Here is a 20,874-nt window from a genome sequence, read left to right on the forward strand (position 1 = left end):
TCTCAAATTCAAGCCCAAAGGTTCGCTCATGTGATGCAGCGTTTCTGAAATGAACTTCGCGCCGTACTTCAAGCCTTCAACTTGCGGGGTCCTGGCTCGATTAGTAAATAATCATCCAGTCATTCGTCCCCCACGTTGAGAACTTGGCATCATATCTCAGGGTCTTGGTTCGATTGGTTAAACCATTCGCGAACTAGTGCGTCCCTGATCTGTCTGGCTATAATACCGTGACGTGGTCTGCAACATTCCAATGTGGTCTACAACTTTTCAGGATGATGTCGCCACTGGCCAGTCCCGCCCCACTCCCTGGATGGCGATGAACTCAAAAGACTTTCTCTTACCCGCAAACTCGTTTTGTTCATAGATACCTTGAATATCTCGGCTCTCTTATCTGCGATCCCAGCACTTGAGGCGTCCATGGGTATAACTGAAATTCAATCCACCTGGGTGTTTAGTGGGTTCCGATTAACTTTTTCATCATTCCTGCTTATCGTGCGTGCCCATCCGTAAATCCTGACTCGTATTTTAACGCATTAATGTTTTAGAGTGGCCGTCTGAGTGACGTATACAACCCAAGTTAGTGCTACGCTACTTATACTTGATGTACATGCTGAATGGCTCATAGAAACTGTAATCATCGGAGGAGCGTCCACTCTTGGTATTCTCTCCCTATGCGCAGATTTTGTTTGCTCCACAGTTCCTATCCTTGTTCTCAGAGCAATTACCGGAATAGGTGATCATTCTCGCTGGCGTGTTAGTTCCAACTGACCAAGGTCGCTTCTTAGCTTCGGCGATGACGATTCCCCCTGCCCTAAAACTCCTGGTCAAGGTATTTCCAGATCCGCTCGAACAAGCTCGGGCAGTGGGGTTCTTCGCAGGCTGTGGTGCGGTGGCCAACAGTGAGCATCCCGCATATCGTAAGACGACCCTCATGGTTCTTTTAAATAGTGGGTGGTCTTGCGGTCGGCGCAATGTTTGTTCAATGGGCGTCTTACCATTGGGTTTTCTGGTTTGTGGCATGCGTAGCTTTCCTGGTGGCTCTGATTTGTATTTTCATAGTACGACAACCCCATGCCTTCTACATCACACAGCGCGGCGGACTATGGCGAACAGCTTGGCGATAGGAATGTAACCACCGCAACTGAAGTGAACTAAAGCGTATATTTCTTTAGACGACTTGCCCAGACGTATTTTCGATCAATCGCCCATGGCGGACCTATTATCTACCCCACGCTGGATTGTGACCCTAAATAATATTCCTGTCCCTTTGAAGCGCATATCCGCAGGCATTTACGCATCTATCAATATCGACTCGAGGAGACGCTGGAAATCGACCATCAAAATTCTATCATCCGATAAATCCGTAGCGTGGGGTGATAACAGTGACCATGTAATGTCTATGTAAACTTCTGCACGCGATTCGTGAACTGAATTTGGTTTCTAGATCATCACATGCCTCACCTGAATTTTCCATGATCAGGGCGTCCTATGAGGTTGACTCCTGGGACGAGCTACTCGACCACGAAGATGAACCTTTCGGTGAGCGATGTTCTCTTCATTCATGCACCTCTGACATCTCGTAGATCTATCCTTGCCACCCGTGCGCGGTGTCCACCACTATGCTTGCGACGACCAGGGCAGCCAACTGTCTGACGTGAGTGACGCTGGTCTCTGCTGTAGCCTTTGCTGACGGAATGCCAACGGTAGTCCCTTGTAGACTGCGAGATTTTTCGAGACGCAGATACGGGCCACACACGACTTGCCCAATACGCGACACGCAAGAGGGTCTCTCACCTGAACCATGCGGTGCAGCATTTTCAATTGGTTCGAGACCAGCGTCCCGTCGACCATCCTGACCACGCGGCCGCTCTCACCAACCTCACGCATGTCCACCTTCAAGGCTATATCCAAAACCATCTTCAAGACATTGATACCACCGCGACCCTCTTCTGCGAGGCCCTTGCATTGCGTCCACAAGGTCACCCCGATCGCACATCATCCATCTATCATCTCATTATAGCATTGAACTGGCGCTACCGCCAGGAGTTTACTACCATCTACATTCACGAATCCGCGCAGCTGGGCTGCAAGCTACTGAGGACGCCTACCTTCATAGCGTCGGGGTAGACAGTGCGGTCGATTAGGTTGTCTACAGTCTTCCGATCAATGCATCTGATGAAGGCATCCACCTTCAACGAAACGCGCCCGAGCTCTGTCCTGTGGGCCAACTACTCCGTCCAAAAGCACTTGGCAAGCTGGCATACGCTCTCAGATCACGCTCTACCCAACGCGGCAACATTGATGATATAGACGAGAGCATTCAAATTCACCTTCGTCGTGAAGCCATTTTTCTGCGCTCCAAGGGGCATTCTGTCCATGATGACTACTTGAACCATTTGGCCCTCTCACTCACGTCCCGCCTCAATCACCAAGGCAAACCTAATGACCTCAATGAGGTCATCTCTTGGCATATGGCAAATAGCATGTCAGGGAGGATCTTAACGAGGTCGAGTCCTTGGTCGGTATCGCGTATCCCTTCTGGTAAGGCCGTACGACCATTTGGAGCGCCATTTAATTCTTTCTAATTTGAGCTCGGCGCTCTGCTCTCGTTTCACGCAAACTCAGGAGAATGAAGATGCCGAGGAAGCCATTACTCTCTGCTAAGAACCATTAGTAGCTACGCCTTTACTGCACCCTGGCAGGTATTTCAGCACGACCCTGCTAATTTGTCGCTCACTATGGAGAACTTCAGGCTGGCATCAGGACACCCCACCCAAGACTTGCCGCAGCACATCTTTGTTGCGGTATTAAATCCTGCTGGGAAGGGCAACTCGATGTCCCTGCCTGGGCCTTCACTAGGAGCGCTGCCGGACCTAGTAGTAGTAGATTGTGGGCATGGCCCGGGTGTTTGACCAGGGGCTGGAGCGCGAGTGCCGCCATTTTCCACAGTCCAGTGAGGGTAGTCCATAACTCTCCTCGGTTTCGGTCATGACTTGGAGCAACAGAGTCTCTCGTCCGCTGTATCGTGTGTCTCGGCGCTTTCTGGGCCTCCTCTGAGTCGTTTCGCGGCAGTTCTTCGTCTCTCGTTTCTCTACTTTTCTGGTGAGATTGCTGGCCCGGTGATTGCAAGCCTCGAAGGATTGGGAGCGGCTCACTCGACTGAACATTCTGGTCGCCGCACTATGTTGACTGCTGCAGCGCATGGATCAGACAATGCATCGAGTATGATAACTCCCAAGCTCTCAGTGAGTTCTGGACTGCGCATGTTTGCCGAGGACTAACAATGCTTGTAAGGTTCGGGACGAAGCAGATCTCATAGATGCAAACAAGGATCCTGTCCTCGCTATCGCGGCTGCAGGTACGTAATCTATACGTTCACGTTGCAGGCCCATATTGGCGTGACGCTACGATCCACCGTGTCCATGTCAAGGACATCATGGAACGCCTTTCGACAAGGGATCTATCCTATTCGGAACAATCCGAGGGCGGGCCCTTACTGGAGTGGTCTAATTTGGTATTGCGCGATTTAATGACCGCCTGCGCGCCGTCTACGATAATTTGGTCAACTTAGGATTGTTAGATACTCCTGCTGATATCTGATATGTCACGCGTCACAGGTTTTTTCATTGTTTGTGGTCCACTGGGGGGTCCCAGCCCGACCCTACCCTGATTTCGAAGTATGAAGATACCGGCCCGACATGAATTGTACAGCATGAAACAAACTCAGCAAGTATATTTACTCGAGCGGCTATGCGCCTGCATCATAGACTATCCTGCGCGAAGGCGATGCCGTCTTGTTTTGACTCGGTGGGTTTTGCACGCACGCACTTCATTCGCTGACGATGACTCCAGTGCATACGCATATAGCGAGACGAGTCAGTGACTGAAGGGTCGTTATATCGAAGTTTCATTTTTGAGATCCACCTTCTGTCGTCCAACGACGAGGAGAGCGAGAGTGGCTTGACTTGCACGTCGCGATGCCTACTGACTTGGACTTGTAATGCATGAAGAGACCGGAGTGTTAATCAGCCCCAGTAGGGTCTGATGAGTATCATATGAGCAGCTCTAATGAAGGTGACAATAGATTTGTACCTTACTCCGACATAGTTTGCGGGATCCGATCTTTACTATAACGTCAGTCGAATGGTAACGTGGTTTCTGAAACATACTAGATGTCTACCAAGTAGAAAGCCGATCTATTTCGGCATACAAACGGGTCACCCATCACTCGACGGCGGACAGAAGGCAGAAGGGGGTTCGGGTCGCCCGTCATCCCAATACAACCAGCGTTCGCGATGTCGAGATCTTTTGCTGATCTAAGCTTGATGGGCATTGTTTTCAGTGGTATCTAGTCCCGCTCCCGTTGCATAAGCCATACCACAGAGATCTAGTGTTTCACCTGAAGGAGTGTGAGTACATGTAAAGTCAGAAGCACGTTTGGACTCCGAATCCTTACTTGTACGCTGAACGAGATCGGCTACTTCCCGAATTGCTTGGTCCCAAAAAAATTACATAAGCCTAATCCAAGGCGTCATTGTGGGCAGATGCATTCGTCGTTGAGTCCGTTGGCTGAGTAGACGTGGGCAATCTGCCTCGAATGTTGATGTCTACAAATCATCCATGGATATGAGGTGCGAGAAGAGACAAAAACGAACCTGCTCATTATATTGTCTTTGTAAATCTCGTTTCTCCCGCACAAGCTCCCTGACTTGCGCCCGCAACTTTTCAGAAACTTAGATACGAACTGCCATCTCAGCCTCTTCCATCCGCGCCTGATCACCGTACAGATCATTCAAGTGAGATTCTGCCGCATTCAGGGCAGACATGACATGGTCATTCTCAGGTGTCAGACCGGCAATTGTTTGCTGCTTATTTTGGACTTGGACGAGCAACTGATGTGGCGGTCAGTGAAGCACACGCTCTCTCGGGATTAAGAGCGCACCTGTTCCTTCTTTTAGATCCCGTGCTTCAGGACAACATTCAGCGACTCACGAGACTCTGGACCCATTGCTAGTGCTGCTTTCACAGAAGAGCGGCGTGATACCGTTGGGCCCTGTGAATTTGGGGCGCGGACAGAAACCAGAGCTGGACAGGGTGTAGAAAGGCTCTTCGCGGGGGGAGGCGACATGGAAGAAACGAGAACGGACTTCCTCGGGGCAGAAGTCTGCATGGTAAGTACTAGACGGTGAGTAGGCGCTTCTTGCCGGAGCGACGTGAAAAATTTGCAGAAAAGAAAAGACCGGGTTAAGGGCAATATCATTCCAAGGGAAGTTCAATAGTTGGACGAAAGATGCTAAAGCCCGTAGCGCAGCCACCGCTGGCGCCTTCACCGTAGCTCATAGGGTTTGGAGTTTGTAAGGGTGGGTGTCAAATAGAGGAGGGAGGCGGGGCTGAAGATGGATTGAAGAGAAGTCGGAGGCAGATGCAGCGTCGTTGTTAGTAGCAGAGGCTGGGTCAGCTCTCCGGCACCAGCGACCCTCTCTGAATTCGGCGCTAGGACAGAGGTCTGGTTGTGTTGGGGTAGAGCATTCAGGTTCAAGTGATAAGAAAGAGAAAAGAAAAAGTCCAGGAAGTTTAATATCCAACCGGAGTTCGGGGCCATCATGTGCAGGCGAGAGCCTCCGCGAGACAAGGTGCATGACTCCAAAGGAGGTCAGGGAATGGAGGCAAGACGTGCGCGGCATTGAATTTCACTTGAAGTCTTTTTTTTCACGGTTCGCGCAGTCCAGTTACTGAGGGAACATGGGCTCATCCAAAGGACCCACCGGACTACGCAAGACCACGCCGTTTCGAGTGCGCTCAGCACGATGATGGATCGTACGAGATTAGAGATGTTGTGCTTGCTTACAGGGTCGAGGTACCTGCCTCGTTGATGGAGAACCCTAAATTCGAGTTAGCTCAATGATACGAAAAGAAGCTGGCGTTGACTCACGAGTCGCTATGCGATGAGCTGGCTGCTAGCGCAGTAGAGGTTGACGTTCTTCGGCTCCTTGATCATGGAGAACTGACGCCAGAAGAACCCCAGCTTGAGGAAACAGCGATAAACATATACGCGCCTGCGCCGGATGCCAGGTTCCCGTATAATGAATCTCACCTGTTGGTAGTTGAGCTTAACGGTCAGCAGATCCCAGCTGGCGCTTACCCTGCCATAGGTACGAGCGAAAGACAGATCCAACGAAGGGCGCAGAAAACATGTGTCATGGGCAACGTTAATCACGTTGGATCGCCTTGGACTACGTCAGCATCATCCAAATAACACAATCGAGCATCACAGATTCGCAGGCAAGCCCTTCAGCAAGATCGACTGCCAACAGTGGATGTCATCTTCCATTATGCAATGCAGCTTTCCGCCGCAATAGACAAACTTCTTTGAGGCCAAACTTCTATTGCGGGTACTCCAAGGATACTCCGGTCGGAAATTGCGTAATTTGGAATAGGTTCGATCATATGGGTTCATTAGCGGTTTGCTGATGATCGACACAACTCCTAAGCCTACTCTATCAAAATCCAAGACCGAGGCTAGTCCTCCTGCAAATGACAACAAATTGCGATCTGACAGGCATGTTCACGATCCCTATTTATCATTGAATGAATCTGCAAGTGCATAACCATTCGCCGCATCATCAAGAAAAAACATGATGATGCCCTCTCGGACTAGGAAGGCAACGAAGTCTATGTGCGTCGCGATCAGATTCGTTAAGTGCGACATATGTGAACACACGTGCCTTTGAACCTTGCACGATTGGGCATACTGAGGAGAATGTCAGACAGGTCTACAATAGGGTATTCTGTGGTGGTGGTCGCAACGCAAGTACAATTCCGATAGGTGGAAAAGCGGAGTGACGATGTGTAGCTTCGTTCTGTATTCGCTATCATCAGAAAAATCTGAGGGTCGTGATCGGCCAACTCACGTAGAATGAGATACAGGCCTGGAAGATCACAGTTTGTGTGGGTCATGTAGGATACGCTGCTGATGGAGGCAAAGGTTATGAGTTGGACTGAGTCCAGAGGTTGGGTCACTCAACTATGCCGAGTCCTGGATGATGTGAACCGAGTGTGAAATTTTGAAGCACGATCGAAAGTATATCATATAATGTATTTGGCCGGTTTGTACAGTCTCAATGGAACTTGCGCGACGGCAAATATTCCGATGCGGTTCGTGTTTTGACGTTCTCGGCGGGCCAAATTAGGGCGATTTCATCGCATCGATCGTGTAAGGAGGTGTATCGGACAGTTTGACACTTCTCATCGAACATGGGCCGGTCGTACGTCATACAGTCATCTTCTGTATTAGAGATATATGTTCCCTCAATGCCGCCCTGTAGAGGTTCAGGACAGGTCGAGGCCAAGCGCAGGGCAATTTGAGACCCAAAATGGGCTTCAGGAAGCCTAACCAACGTTCTTCTTGCTACCTCCTGCAGGATGCGCTTGGCACGTGGGGTGTAAGGTTCTATATTATATGGCCGTTCGCAACTGAGGTTGAGATGTTAAAACTTACGTGATTTGGAAGCCCGCCGTGCTGGCGGCGGGAAACACTAAACGAGTCGGTCAAGGATTAACAGAACGAAACCGTGAATTTCTGAATGTAGTACAAATGGGCAGATGATAGTAGCCTGTGGGCAAGAGACCCTGACTCTGATCTCAAGACTCAGTAAGACGAAACGTAGTGGTATATATGGGGAATATTCACGTGACTGTTGATGTAGTAAGCATCCTCGGAGTCCGAACCAAGCGTCTTGTTGAATTCTTCTAGCGCGTCTGAGTTTTGCACTTCGCTGGCGGCCAGCCAGACGTCTGCTTCTGGTCGGCACCCGCGCCATCGAACGAGATACTGCCATCCGCGTCCACGTTGTCGGCGGTCTAGAATATGCTCTATCTCCCATTCTTTGGCACCTGTATTTGTGATGACTGGTCCCGGTCTTTCAGTTCTCGGGACGGATAGAGAGAGGTGTCGTTGGGTACATGTCGTTTCAACTCGGAAGCATGAAAGGTGGGGTGTATGTTAGTATGTGTTAGTAGGTCAACTTCGTCTATCACGGTTGCAAATCTGACCGTACTACCATATGGGCCACGATATTGTTAGGCTCTACCTTGATCGAGCGGCCGGGTTAGTCGGAACTCCTTAGCAAACTCTACATAATTACGTTCAGGCTTCTCACATGACTCCGCATGGACATCGGCGAGCGACTTGCGAATCAGGGGATCTAATCAAGCAGATCTCAACTAAGTTCGACGACGGGCTCGAGCGACATTGACGCCGATATAGTAAATGATACATACATGCGAAGTTTGTGTTTACTGCCTTGCCATTGCAAATGTACATAAGAGGTGTTCACAACGACCAAAGGCAAATTGTCGAGGGATTCAACTCAACAAACCCACAAATCCAACGAAGCAACAACATCTGAAGAAAGTTCGGTACGTGGTTTTCGGGGATCGTTTTGTCCACTCCACTCCAAATACTAAATACTGACATCATCACATCCTTCGTCTAGCACCGACCCGGAGGCAAAGCTGATCGGTCTTTAAGGACAAGTTAAGGATCTCGGTGAGTCCACGAACATGTGTAATGAGTATCCTGGAATACGACTAAGATTGCAACAAGCGCTCGAAGGATTCCCGTAGCCATAACCCTGCTCCCTCGAATATCGAGGTAGATTCTCAAATTTGCCCTTCAGTTTCTGTGCTCTCACTAAATTTTGGTGGTCATGCAGGTTCAGGCGGCTCCGTCTGGCGTGGAAGTGGAGGTTAATACCCAATTGGCACTTCAGGATGCTCAAGGGGCTGAAAGCACATGCATTCACTTTCGGGACCTGAGATAATCGTGGATTCTGTTCTTCAAGGCACACAAGAGGATCTCGATGTTGTTGACAATTTCGATGACACATATCTCCGATATTCGACTTTGTTATCGGAGAGATTGCGGATGTATGCAGGCCTCCTCTCGATCAGAACCGAACTAATCTAGTTCCACAGGTTCATCCATATGCAAAGATAGCACTGGGTGCGTTATCTCGTGCAGCCAAAGTATGTTTTCATTTTCTCCTTCCCTATCTCCCACTGTTACTCAGCAATCTTTTGTACAGATTATTCTAGCTCAAAGGGATCGCGACAACGCGGTACACGAACTTCTCAAGAAGTTGGGTGAAGTTTATAGCTTCACACAAGACGAGATGCTTGGCAAAATCTCGTCGATGCACCCTGTCCTTGGAAAGATTTCTCAGCAGACCCGTGAATGTGCAGATTTATCAAAAAATATTCGGATACCAAGAACTTTTGTGAGTCGTAACAAGCTGTTGCACTCTGTACCGTCTTGAGCTTCTGCCATCGTCACAGGGAAGAGACTTGGAAAAAACGTCTTCTCGGAAACGGAAGATACGATCAAAAAGTACATTAATGACTTGTTCGATAGGCTCATGCAAAACTTCCGGGACCACGTTACTCGCGACATAGCCATACATGTCCTCCATACGGGTAAGGGTTCGGACATCGTCATGACTTGACATGTATTCATACCTTTTCAGAAGAAACACTGGAGCTCAGCGGCATGACTTATGCAGAGGACACGGGACTAGATACCAGGAAACAATGCCTTGAAGGGACGCGCACGGAAATCCTTTCCCAGATCACCGAATGGGTCAACAGCACTGGGGACAACGTTCCAAACGTGCCGTGGCTATCTGACCCCGCAGGCAAGGGCAAATCGGCCATTGTCCACACCATCGCCAAGTCATTCGAAAACATGGGAGAGCTTGGTTCGTGTTACTCTTTTGACCGTCAGCGAGAAGCAGATCGTCGCCATGAAAAGGTATTTTCCCCGATCGTGCGCGACCTGGCTGACCGTGACCCGGAGATGAGGCGGGCATTAGCAGATGCAGTTCAGGCCGCGAGTTCACTCAAGAAGACGCCAGGATATCATCCAGCAGTGGCAGAATCTTCTTATCGAACCACTGGAAAAGTCATCTGGGTCAACTGGGGAACCCATCGTGATCGTGATCGATGCACTGGACGAGAGCGGGTGGCGAGACTCTCCTGCCTCAGGCGATGAGTGGACGCTCATGTATACGGTCACGCCTAACCCTACCATCTACAACGGACTCTTGTTGTCGTCATAACCCTTTTGCATTCCGTTATCTGGGTCACCTACGACTGTTTGCAGATATCTATCATGGTCATTGTACAGTACCACGCTCCCTACAGTATTCTCGCTACTCATCCTGACATCCTTTTTGGCTTCGCCTGTTTCCTATTTCCATTACTCATGACTTTTCTAATCTGCGCAAGAGTACTATAAAGCAGTCTAGATGCTCCCGTAGCACTATCCTAATCTTCATCCCAGTTACTTGCTTGTTGAGGGACTTTGGGTCCTCCCGCGGGTTTGCTCATGATGACGCTGTTGGCGCTGAATATGTATACGGCGGCTTCTGTTGCGAGCTTGATGGCCCACTGTTTTGCGGCTAGTGGGACGAGAATTTTGAAGTCGGTAGCTAGCAGAGTGCCATCTTGTTCAGCCTAGAATGCGCTCAATCAATCAGAGGGTGATGATGTAGAACCGGTGAACTTTACCTCGATATCGACACCCTATACATACATACCTTATTTCTCTTCAGCCCTCATCTCGTCTGTCATCTACACTCTACACTACCGCACTGGTGAGTCTCCTTCTCCCTCCGAGACCAAATCGCTCACTCGGAACCACTCCTGCCAGCCCATCCATCACCCACATTCGCTTATCCTCCGTCACATCTTCTCAGCTCCTCCATTCCAGGGATAGTACTAGTGCAACAACTTCGGTGTCCGCGAGTCGCGCAAGATCAAGCCGTACGGTACAGATGCTCTCAGGTATGTAACACAATTCTCTCTGTGTGCAGAAAGGGTACTAACGAACACTTACAAAGGACGTTTTCGCATACGCGTCATGCTTGCTGATGAAATAGTGCTTGCCAGGGTGTTCAAGTGTATAATGGTTTGCACCCCACGACTTCACACACACTTTGTACTTATGTCTAAATAACGTCTTTATCACTCACACTGCAGGTCACAAACATGTCTTTGATACCTCATTGACCGAACAATAGATTGCAAGCCTTAGAAATTAGCCTCGTGTCTGTAACACACAGCTAGATATTCAATTTACGGTCCGTACTATATCCCCGACATTTGACTGGTTTGTTTCATAACATCCGCTTTTCAACTTCAGAATTGACCAGCGAGTTTTTTAGCCCTTGAACAAAGCTGAAAAGCTTCGCTTTTGCTGAAGTTGAAGCTTTCCTATCAACAGGCTAACTGTACGCGCCCCGACCTTGGTTGTGGACTATGTTGGGCTGTAGTGCTCACAAAAGTCCTGATAGGTTGTTCATAGGCGCATCTTGTCTCAAGGTCTGTTCTGTTTCGTCATATCACTGATCCCATAACGAAAACTCTAAGCTCACGCATGCACCGTTAGATTGCCACCTCACGAAATCCAATAACAAGTCTTCATCTCAGCCATCCACGATCCGACTGTTCATGGAGCCCCAAATCCTGGATCTATCGTTCTCTAGGTACTTGCCCGCCAAACGATTCCATCCGCAACCCTATTAACATCACCTACAGTCGAATAAGTCTTAAATGATGAATAACCCTCCCCTCCCTCATTCCAGGATCCGAGCTCACCCTCTTCACATGGTGCACCCCAATCCACCACTACGGATCTATCCTCCATATCTCAACTCCGCACCACCCACCCTCACACCACTTATCCCTCCCTCCTTTCGCAGCGGCAAAGTCGAACTACTCAATCTCCATATGATATTACCGTAGGGCATGGGAACTGTTGAAGAGAGCGTGCGGAGGACGAAGGGGTGTGTTGCTTTGCATGAGGCAGGGATGACGGGTAGCCCTGGGATTGTTGCTGAGGTCGGGGAGAGGGTTTGTTTGATGCCAGCACCATCATCACTTCTGCATCTTCTGACGGCAGCATCCGCCTCTGGCCGTTCCCGAAATCCAGCGTGCTCGATATCGCTGCTGGCGCGTTTTGTGTCACATTCTTCAGCGGAGGAAATGACCAGAAGATGTCACAGTGGGTACTACCCTCGACGGTACTGGTGTCGGTATGTTCCCATTGATTTCTCATGTTTTCGTTATCTCATCTTTCAGATGAAGACTCAAGTGAAAGTTACTCACTGGCACAAGGTATGTTCTCGTTATTGAATCTCATAACACAACTCGAGCATTCCACAGACCTACACCCTCACCCTCACCCATGGACGAGACCGCCTACACTATAATCACAACGGGAGGGGCGTTGACTATGGCTTTGGAAATATTCACACGATACATCAAGGCAGATTCCAGCAACTACGTCTGCCTTGGGCACCGTTCAATTGTTCATGCACGCATGGGTGACTGGGAGTCCGCGCTTAAAGACGCAATTCAGGTGAGTTGTACCGACTGATACTGAACCCCCTTCAAGATACACCAACTTGGATCATGACAGTCCATTAGCATTCAAAAGTCGTTGATGGGCTATATGGCCAAGTCCATTGCCCACTACAGATTGAGGCAGATTCAGGAAGCGAATATTGCATTTGATCTCGCGTTGAGATTCGCGGCTGGAGATTCAGCAACCCATCATCTTCTCATTTTGATCAGGGTGGGTTACATTTATTCTGACATGCTCCGTGCTTCATTACGATTTTCAGGCTATTGCAACATTCAATACAAATGCATACGATGAAGCAATCATGTATGTTAATGACATGGCCGAGGTCTCTTACGATGCCGATCTTCTTATTCATCAAGTCGTGCAAGTGAGTATCAATTCCTGTTCGTGTTCTGAATCTGAGACTGATCGTTCTGCGCTTCGCGCATCAGGTATACTTCTACGCCGAAATGGCACTAGCTGCCTCAAAGAGCAACAATCGCGAGAAAGCCATCGAGTACATCAATGCCGCTATCGAAATCGCTAACAGCTGTTCCCTTCAAACAATGGACTTTTCTATCTACAAGGAATTCGTTGTGTACGTTGGTACAATATACCACTCAACATGATGTGTGCTCAACTGTGCTTTTTCGCAGATTTTCGGGTGAGACCTCAAGTCATTGTGGCAGACCGTAAGGAGGTATAAGACAATCACACCTCCTGCCCTCGACGTTTGGTCATCATACTCTACAGACCAACATCTCGCTCCCGCTCCACTTTTTTCGTCTCCCGGGTCAAAACTGCTCGACTTATGCCCGGGAACGTCTGTCTGAGTGACTTAGAGGGGGAGGAGGAGGTAATCCACCCATAACTTTTTTCCATCACACTTTCTGACCTCGACCTCTTGTCATCCTCATCTACATATTAATAGCTCGCTCCCGCTCCACTCCGTTCATCTCCCGGGTCAAACCTGCTGGAGCTATACCCGAAAACGTCACTCAGAGTGGCTTAGAGGGGGAGGGGGAGGTAATCCACCCATAACTTTTTTTCATCGCACTTTCTGACCTCGACCTTTTGTCATGCTATTCTATAGGTTTATAGCTCGCTACCGCTCCACTCCGTTCGTCTCCCGGGCCAAACCCGCTTGAGCTATACCCGAAAACTTCACTCTGGTGGCTTAGAGGGGGAGGAGGAGGTAACTTTTTCTCCATAGTACCGGCTGACTTCAAGTGTTGTTCACCTTACTCTACAGACTCACGGCTCGCTCCCGCTCCACTTATTTTGTCTCCCGGGCGAAAACTGAATAACTTATGCCCAAACACCCATTCCTCGCTCTCTCTTCCACCTACTCTCCCTCCAGGAATCAACTGCACCCACTCCCACCACAGACTCTCCAAATCACACTTTCTTAGATCCTCGTTCACGCGATTCTCCTTCTCATCGACTCGTCATCGATTCCGACTCTGACAGTATAGATGATTAGGCTATGCTTTCTCCACATCCTCCAACACACAGACTCAGCATGCAATCTGTCACTTCCCTCACCTCCTCCCATCTCGCACCGCCCTTCCCTGAAATCTCCCGTCGTGCCTCGTGCCTCTCCTGCACATCCTCCAAATCCCGCTCCCGCCCAGTCTCAAATGCCCAACACCCCATATCCGCCCAGCGCAGTTCTCTCCCGCACACCCAGCGGACGCCGTGCCAAAGACGTCCCCGGCATGTCAGCAAAATCTGTGACTTCGCATTTGCACATTCAGATCCGTGGTTCTTGGGTGGAGGACCAAATGTGCCTCGCCCCAATTGTCCCAAAGTCCTCGCTCGCCGTTTGCGCGGGTCGTCCTCGTTGACGTCCTCTTTGACTTTCACATTGTTCACAGAGCTTGATGAAGACCAGGTAGTCTGTTATCGGACGAGGTGGTGGAGTCGGATGGGCAGTAATTGTCTGATGCAATGAAATCGGTTGATTTATTTACTCATACTGCATCCGAACACGCGAGAAATGCTTGAATCCATGACAGTATATTCGCTGATCGTATGTAAAGAATGCCATTGAATAGCTGAATGTACATGGAGCGCACAAAAACGATCGTGTACGAAGCATGGTGGGAACGAACGAGACTAGCTAGTAAGAACGTGCAGCCAGCAGCACACGATTGATCGAAAGTCTAAAATGGTATCAGAGCAGGTGTGTTAGTGAAAGTGACAGGCAGTCCATCCATCGTCCCTCGCTCGCTAATTCATAACCTCTCGGTGAAGGCAACTTCATCGCCATGCAATCGTACCTGCCATGGGAGGGTGCATACGTCGTGCCCGTCACGTTCACAACGCCAGAGTTGTATGTCATAGAACCAAGATGGCGGGACCACGCTACAACGTCGGAGGCAATTTCGGTGCCATGTTGTTCTGCTAGTTGACTGCGGCAAAAACATCAGCACATACAGGCGGGGACAAATAAGAGATAACACACCTGGCGTGATTTATCCATGATAACAACCATACTCGCCATGCTGAGCCTATACGCCTTGGGCATTGAGCATGATGTCGAGCTGGAGTGAGACGAGGGAGAAAGCGATTGTGTACCAGATGTACAAGTTGTGTTTCTCGACGTTGATGTAAGCTTCTTTGCACCCTGGGAGAACGGAGCGGGCGTACCAGGTTTGGGAGATAGTGGCTTCGACGAAAGGTGAGCAATATCCGCAGCAATGGAGCTTGTTTTGGATCCTGAGACGGCCGTCTGCGCCGAGTTCGCGAGACCACTGAGCAAATTTGGCCTTCGAGATTGAAGGTGCGCTGTTTGTAGGGCATGTAACCGGGTGTGATGAGGAGGGCAAAGTAGAGCGAAAGTGCAAACTGTTAGGAAGGAGCGGTTGTTGAGAAGAACGCTGGCCCAGCCGTTTATGGAAGCGAGTGAGATGGCAGCGGCTGTTGATAGAACGAGTTCTGCTCGATTGCCTACGCGGACGGTGGGCGCGAAGAAACGTACCAAAGTCGTAAAGGTTGTTTAAGTGGTCTCCAAGGATCGGGACTTCGGGCAAAACGGATATAACTTCTGGTGCGGTAATGAGCTACAGGAAATATGGTCAGCGGTGGGAGATACCAGTTAGGAAAACGAGCATACCCGTTTCTTGAGAGCGACGAAGTCGTTGTAGGTTGTGAGTTCAGTGGCAGTGAATGTCGATAGTGCGTCAAGGAGAAGTGCACCACCAGTCATAAACTGGCGGATGGATATCATGTGGAGACCACGGTAGGATTACGCCTATCCCAGTCACCACTCTCCTCGATGAATCTGGACGATATGTCAATTCATGGTCACGGTAAAGCGTTGGAATAGCGCACTTTCTGCTCTGGGAAGGTTCTCAGTGATGAGGCTATTATCGCCGAAGAAAAATCCCAGTCGGATGACAGTGAGCACAATATCTATCCTTGAGGTAAGGCCAGGTGTTTTCTCGAGTGCAAGTTTTTGCGCTGCGACTGCACCTTCCTTTATGTGCTACTCAGTGTCTGGACTCTGCATGACTTAGCAGAGGAAAGGCGTACCTTGTCACCAATTTGAGTCAGATGATTGGCTCTGGCTTTCAAAGCGTCGGATATCTCATATTCTCCTTCTCTGCCTCTGCTTGTCTAAATGACAGTCAAGTACTCAAATAATTACATACTGTCTGCCTTAATTCCATCGAACAATTGTTTTCTTGCATTGTCGTGAAGTTCCTGGAGTAATAAGAGTGAACACGTGCTGCGGGAGGCTGAGATTTGGTTGGAGACCCGCCGAGTTACGGCGTGAAACACTAAGACGGATCGGACGAGAAGTAACGAGACAAGATCGAAGAGCAATGTGGTAGTACCAAGAGACCCGAGTCCGAGATAAACAATGGACGGTGCTCGGACGGTGCGTTTAACGTTACTGGTAATAGCATAAGGAAAACTGAACGTGGTTCGATTTCGTAAGCAACAGTATGACGTCTCTGAAGTATAAGTTACCTTGCGGAGCAAGGTCATGATGTTGTTGGGCTAATCTGTCAGTCACCTGACATCAACATCATGCTGTGCAATCACGCGTTTTTGCACCAACCTCACGCGTTCCTGACCAATCATGCGTGCCATACCAATCAAGTACAAAATTACAGAGACACCTTTACGCCCTACTGAATACCACTGAACATGTACCATCAACACGTTGTCAACACCGATAGGGTTCAATACATCTCTGCTTGGCCAAAGACTGAGTACAACTTGAAGACGCAGTATTGAATGTATTACCGTAGTCCGCGATTCCAAAGCCACATTTGTCTGTTTGACCACGTTTGTGTGTTTGGTTTTGTTGAAAATTCGTACTGATACGACGTTTTAATCAGTGTGTCAAACACGATCAAAAGCTGTTACGACCAAACTGAAGACAACATCGAACAAGCTGAAGACCAACCTAATAAATTGCTTCAAAGAAAGCCTTATCGATTGAATGTATTGCGTATGTCTTTTTGGGTTGGTTGAAGCAGCGCGAAAGAGCGAGGAACAATAAGCGTACACATGTACAAATATCCTTGAGAAATTGCAATCGGAGCAAGGTCATCAGTTCGCACGGCGAACCCCTAGTATCTATGGTGTCTCTGAAGTATATGGCGTCTCTGAAGTATGGCTGAATCCAATCCTTTGCACTTCAAATTCAAATCGTTGGTTAGCTGTCCTGAAGATGTTCCGCTTGAATTGGTGCTTGCACAATCTCCTTATGTGATTTCCGTTGTGTTGATATGATCTACTCCAACAGTTCGAGACAGCTGTGTCGCAATTGATTCATTGCCCGGAGTACAATTCGACACTGATCTTATGCTCAGAGATTAGCCTACGATGTCACATCTTGCTTTCCGATTCATCCCTTCCAACCTCACCACGACCTCAGATTCAACCTTTGCACAACCGGCACTGCGCATTGAAGTTACTCCGGAGTCCGCTCCCAGGCACGCCTACCGACCTCCTCAACAGTCGTCTCTACCGCACGGCACTTGCACTCCTTGACACACTCCACCGTTATCTATGGGGAGCACTCGCCCATTACCAGAAACGCGTACAGCATGACGTCCTTATACCGAATCCGAACGCGAGGCAAAGCTCAAGGAAACGCTCGCCAGTCTGCAGCGCATCTTCCCAGGTAAACCCTGCTGCCCTTGTCCCAGAAAGTCACCACTCACATATCACAGGCGTCTACGGGCGCGTGGTTGACCTCTGCAAACCCACACAGCACAAGTACGAGCAAGCCGTTTCTGTCATCCTTGGGTGCAATATTGATGCTGTCGTCGCTGACTAACTAAACCTAACCAGCAACGCATACCGTTGCACCGTGCACGCCTACGCACGTCGCTCATTACTTGCCCGCGTCCAACAGTACGAGCAATGGGAATGTGAATACGCAGGCACACCTAATATCCCAAATCCTGCCACACCCGCCTCACCGATCTCACAAGGTAGGCTACGCCACATCACCTTAGTATCCATTCATTCACCCTTACGCGCTATCTAACAAATCTGAAAGTGTCTTCAGAACGCATACCCGCAAGCATTTATGTGCCCGCCGCTGCCAATTGAAGACGCTAGAAATCTACAGCCTGGTTCGATGTCGTGGCCATGTGCTTGCGGACTCGATTTGAATACTGATGATGTAGATCACCAGGCTTATTACTAGGATTTTGACCGCAGATCAGGGTGTCCTTCGTGCTCAGTCAAATACTAGGTCATGGAGAAGTCATTATCGAACTTGAAATGACATAGGATGAGCTGCCCATTTGTGCATGTGGGCCTTTCGGTTAGCGATCTGCTTACTTTCCCACACGTTCGTGGTGTTGACCCTTCCCTCACGCTAATAGTTAGATCCAACGCGACCTCGCTGTTCAAACCCATTCCAAAGTCAATGTATGCGCTGAACTAGCGTTTCGCATCTGAGAAGAGCGAAAGTTGAAGCTCTTTCTCCAGGACGGAAGTAATCCCGACGTACAATGACCATACGAGACGCTAAGTCCAAGTCATCAGCTTGTTGAATCCGTAGCAACGATTCAGTTTCAAGCCTGCGAATAAAATACCAATCCATGCTCCTGAGTAGGCGTCTAGAACTGGTGATTCCAGAAGCCAGTCTGAACAACGCTGATTAGCGGGGTTGGTAAATCGTTATGATGACCACGCATTTTGCAGACGTTGTGGGGAGCGTCACTGATTTGAACGTGATTGACGATTCTGGACGCAAATCAGTCTGTGCGTTTACCATCCTTGTATGCTGGAGGCCGATCAATGACTTACTTCGCGTAGTCGATGAGCTGTCGACCAAACCGTCTGACCAGAATAAGTAAGTTTCACCCTTACCAGCGTCGCAACGATCACCGTTGCATATAAGTGAGGAGTTCGGCATGGCTGCGTAGAATATGGCCCCAAGCGACATACCTGTCAACCAGTCCCAATTGCCAAGTCTATCGGAGCCTCGACGATCTCAGTCCACGCAGTCTTGAATGCTTAGTACTGCCAGTGGTTGCCGACAACGCCGTATAACATCACCACATCTTCGCCTTCAGATATATGGGGTCGGTCGCATCAGAACGAGTGGATCTATTCAAAGGATGATCGTGTCGACTTTGGGCGGTCTCAACCCCAATGACGCTGCCACGATAACGATCAATGTTTTTAACGCACAGAAACGTTGCGACCTACTTGATTGTCCCAACAACTCAATATCCGGGGCAGTGAGGTGGCCATGGGAGAACATCGATCTAGTTGCACGAAAGGTCAATGGGGATGGCGTGTGAGCGCGAGATCGTGATACATACAGGCGGGAAGTTTGGACGCGAGGGTACCGTAGATGTGAGTCTGTCGAACATGAGGTATAGCGTGCAGAGGAGTCGTCGCATGTTTGGCATTGAGAAGATGGAGTTGAGAAGTTTGCATTCCCGGCGATGTTGCTCTACCAGCTAGTGAGACGCTGTATTAAAAGAAGAACAAAATTTACCCAGTGCTGCAGTTCGGTACTCTGACAATTTTGCCTCGTTGAGGGCGCATGAGAACTAACATGAATTAATTGTTGGTTGTCGACCGACTCGAAACGCTGGAGTAAGGGTGATACCAATAATGCCGATGCAAAAAAACATTCAGCATTCATGGACCTGGAGGCGAAAAGAAAACCGTCACCTGTAGCTAGCTGCCGCTGACGTCTGCCTATGCATTCACTGACTACAGGTTACAAGGACAAACGATTAGCCCCTCAATCATAGACATCGGCACTTCACCCAGTGCAGAACTCACCCCATTTAATGCAAATGTTGCCCTATCCCGAGGACATGGCAAGGGTCACAGGTGAGTCTTGATTACCGGAGCGTAGATTAATTTAACCCTATACTGAGGCGCATATCAGGAATTGCAACAATGGTAAAGATGGTGGCACTGTACACACGAGCCTGGTCGATGCCGTAAGCGCTGAGCCTGTCAGTTCGATTGACGAGATGGGTTACGTAAAAGTTAGATACGATGAATTCGTAATACTACATGGAGTGACTAGAAGTACCAAGAATCTGCTTTTTGGTTTAGACCCTGCTTCAAAGCCTTTTCCATGATGCGGCTGGAATCAAAACGTGAGCATCAGGAGGCAGAGCGCCACACGTGAGGTTAATTGGCCATCATCATATGGTAGTAGGTGGTGGGGCTGCCTGCGAGAGTAGAGATAGGCACAGCTGGGCAGGGTGACGAGGCAAGTAGTGGATGAATCTGTGATACGAAAGTAGGCAAGTAGTACTTGCCGATAGCTGGATGGTAAGTGTTCGCAATTGCGTTTGGCTTGCCATCTCCATTTTCCAGTTTTCACCATAAAGATGCCATATCGTGGTGTCCTGAAAGTCCTTGACACTTTTGGAGGCCTAACTTGAAGCCCAACTGTGCTTGAGGTAGAATGTAGTCCAGTGGCGAATATTGGAGGGTTTCGGAGGGATCTAAAGAGCAAGTCCAAGTATGGCGCCGGCGCGAATTAATGGCGTAAAAGCAGATTGAGCACTGGCGGTCAGAATAAGGATGGCCGCTGAAGGCATAAGTAAGAGGTCATCGCCTTGGCTTGTGCTGCAGGACATGATGTCAACCAAAGCAGTCAATTTGGTTGCGCTGGAGTAGGGGACCCCTAGTAGGGAGGAGGTTCGCAAAGGTGTTTGGCGGTGTTTGGAGCGCAGCCAGCGTTATGATAGAGTCTCGGGAGCAGTAGCACTTCATCACTTCGTTGTAGAGTCCAGTGCACGCATTTAGCAGAGCCCACTCCAGTGCGGTAGTCGACTTCCCGTACTCAACTTCCGTGAAACGGTCCGCTGCAGAACTGTCCTGTATAGTAATGCAAATTTCAACTCACTGGGATTTTGGAGACACCTCATCAGGGAAAACCTCCCCCCCGAAATCGAGGTAATTCCTTGTAATTCCTCTGTTTTCGGAAGATTTCAAGTGAATTCAGGTTTTGCTGAATT

The 20,874-nt window shown here is 49.2% G+C and overlaps 6 protein-coding genes across 6 annotated transcripts; 4 read left to right on the top strand and 2 right to left on the bottom strand.

Annotated features, from left to right (window-relative positions):
* Positions 1-348: 348 nt before the first annotated feature.
* Positions 349-735, top strand: DFJ58DRAFT_609537 (uncharacterized protein; the record flags this gene model as incomplete). The annotated part of the gene is made up of 3 exons (XM_041380858.1): positions 349-492; positions 546-576; positions 626-735. Coding segments are annotated over 3 exons (285 nt in total), but the record flags the coding sequence as incomplete, so codon positions are not given.
* Positions 736-1,836: 1,101 nt separating this feature from the next.
* Positions 1,837-2,664, top strand: DFJ58DRAFT_661804 (uncharacterized protein; the record flags this gene model as incomplete). The annotated part of the gene is made up of 3 exons (XM_041382251.1): positions 1,837-2,045; positions 2,156-2,506; positions 2,547-2,664. Coding segments are annotated over 3 exons (678 nt in total), but the record flags the coding sequence as incomplete, so codon positions are not given.
* A 2,069-nt stretch (positions 2,665-4,733) lies between these two features.
* DFJ58DRAFT_729021 (uncharacterized protein) lies at positions 4,734-5,170 on the bottom strand (the record flags this gene model as incomplete). Its single annotated transcript, XM_041385681.1, has 3 exons — positions 4,734-4,879; positions 4,943-4,951; positions 4,993-5,170. 3 exons carry the CDS (start codon positions 5,168-5,170, stop codon positions 4,734-4,736), a joined length of 333 nt encoding a protein of 110 aa, XP_041242899.1.
* A 2,734-nt stretch (positions 5,171-7,904) lies between these two features.
* Positions 7,905-10,048, top strand: DFJ58DRAFT_886712 (uncharacterized protein; the record flags this gene model as incomplete). The annotated part of the gene is made up of 10 exons (XM_041394658.1): positions 7,905-8,001; positions 8,084-8,107; positions 8,289-8,418; positions 8,496-8,521; positions 8,595-8,653; positions 8,715-8,747; positions 8,977-9,027; positions 9,087-9,278; positions 9,342-9,474; positions 9,525-10,048. 10 exons carry the CDS (start codon positions 7,905-7,907, stop codon positions 10,046-10,048), a joined length of 1,269 nt encoding a protein of 422 aa, XP_041242900.1.
* A 3,437-nt stretch (positions 10,049-13,485) lies between these two features.
* DFJ58DRAFT_914588 (uncharacterized protein) lies at positions 13,486-17,760 on the bottom strand (the record flags this gene model as incomplete). The annotated part of the gene is made up of 18 exons (XM_041395394.1): positions 13,486-13,622; positions 13,662-13,847; positions 13,966-14,302; positions 14,482-14,525; positions 14,555-14,568; positions 14,686-14,817; positions 14,871-14,916; positions 15,056-15,193; positions 15,387-15,468; positions 15,522-15,617; positions 15,673-15,689; positions 15,740-15,884; positions 15,941-16,024; positions 16,060-16,111; positions 16,473-16,734; positions 17,467-17,561; positions 17,587-17,702; positions 17,752-17,760. 18 exons carry the CDS (start codon positions 17,758-17,760, stop codon positions 13,486-13,488), a joined length of 1,992 nt encoding a protein of 663 aa, XP_041242901.1.
* A 1,820-nt stretch (positions 17,761-19,580) lies between these two features.
* Positions 19,581-19,733, top strand: DFJ58DRAFT_661749 (uncharacterized protein; the record flags this gene model as incomplete). The annotated part of the gene is made up of 1 exon (XM_041382241.1): positions 19,581-19,733. A coding segment is annotated over one exon (153 nt), but the record flags the coding sequence as incomplete, so codon positions are not given.
* Between the last annotated feature and the right edge of the window lie 1,141 nt (positions 19,734-20,874).

This window comes from Suillus subalutaceus (genome assembly GCF_016647625.1).
Source record: "Suillus subalutaceus strain FC151 chromosome Unknown DFJ58scaffold_67, whole genome shotgun sequence".
Lineage (NCBI taxonomy): Eukaryota > Fungi > Basidiomycota > Agaricomycetes > Boletales > Suillaceae > Suillus > Suillus subalutaceus.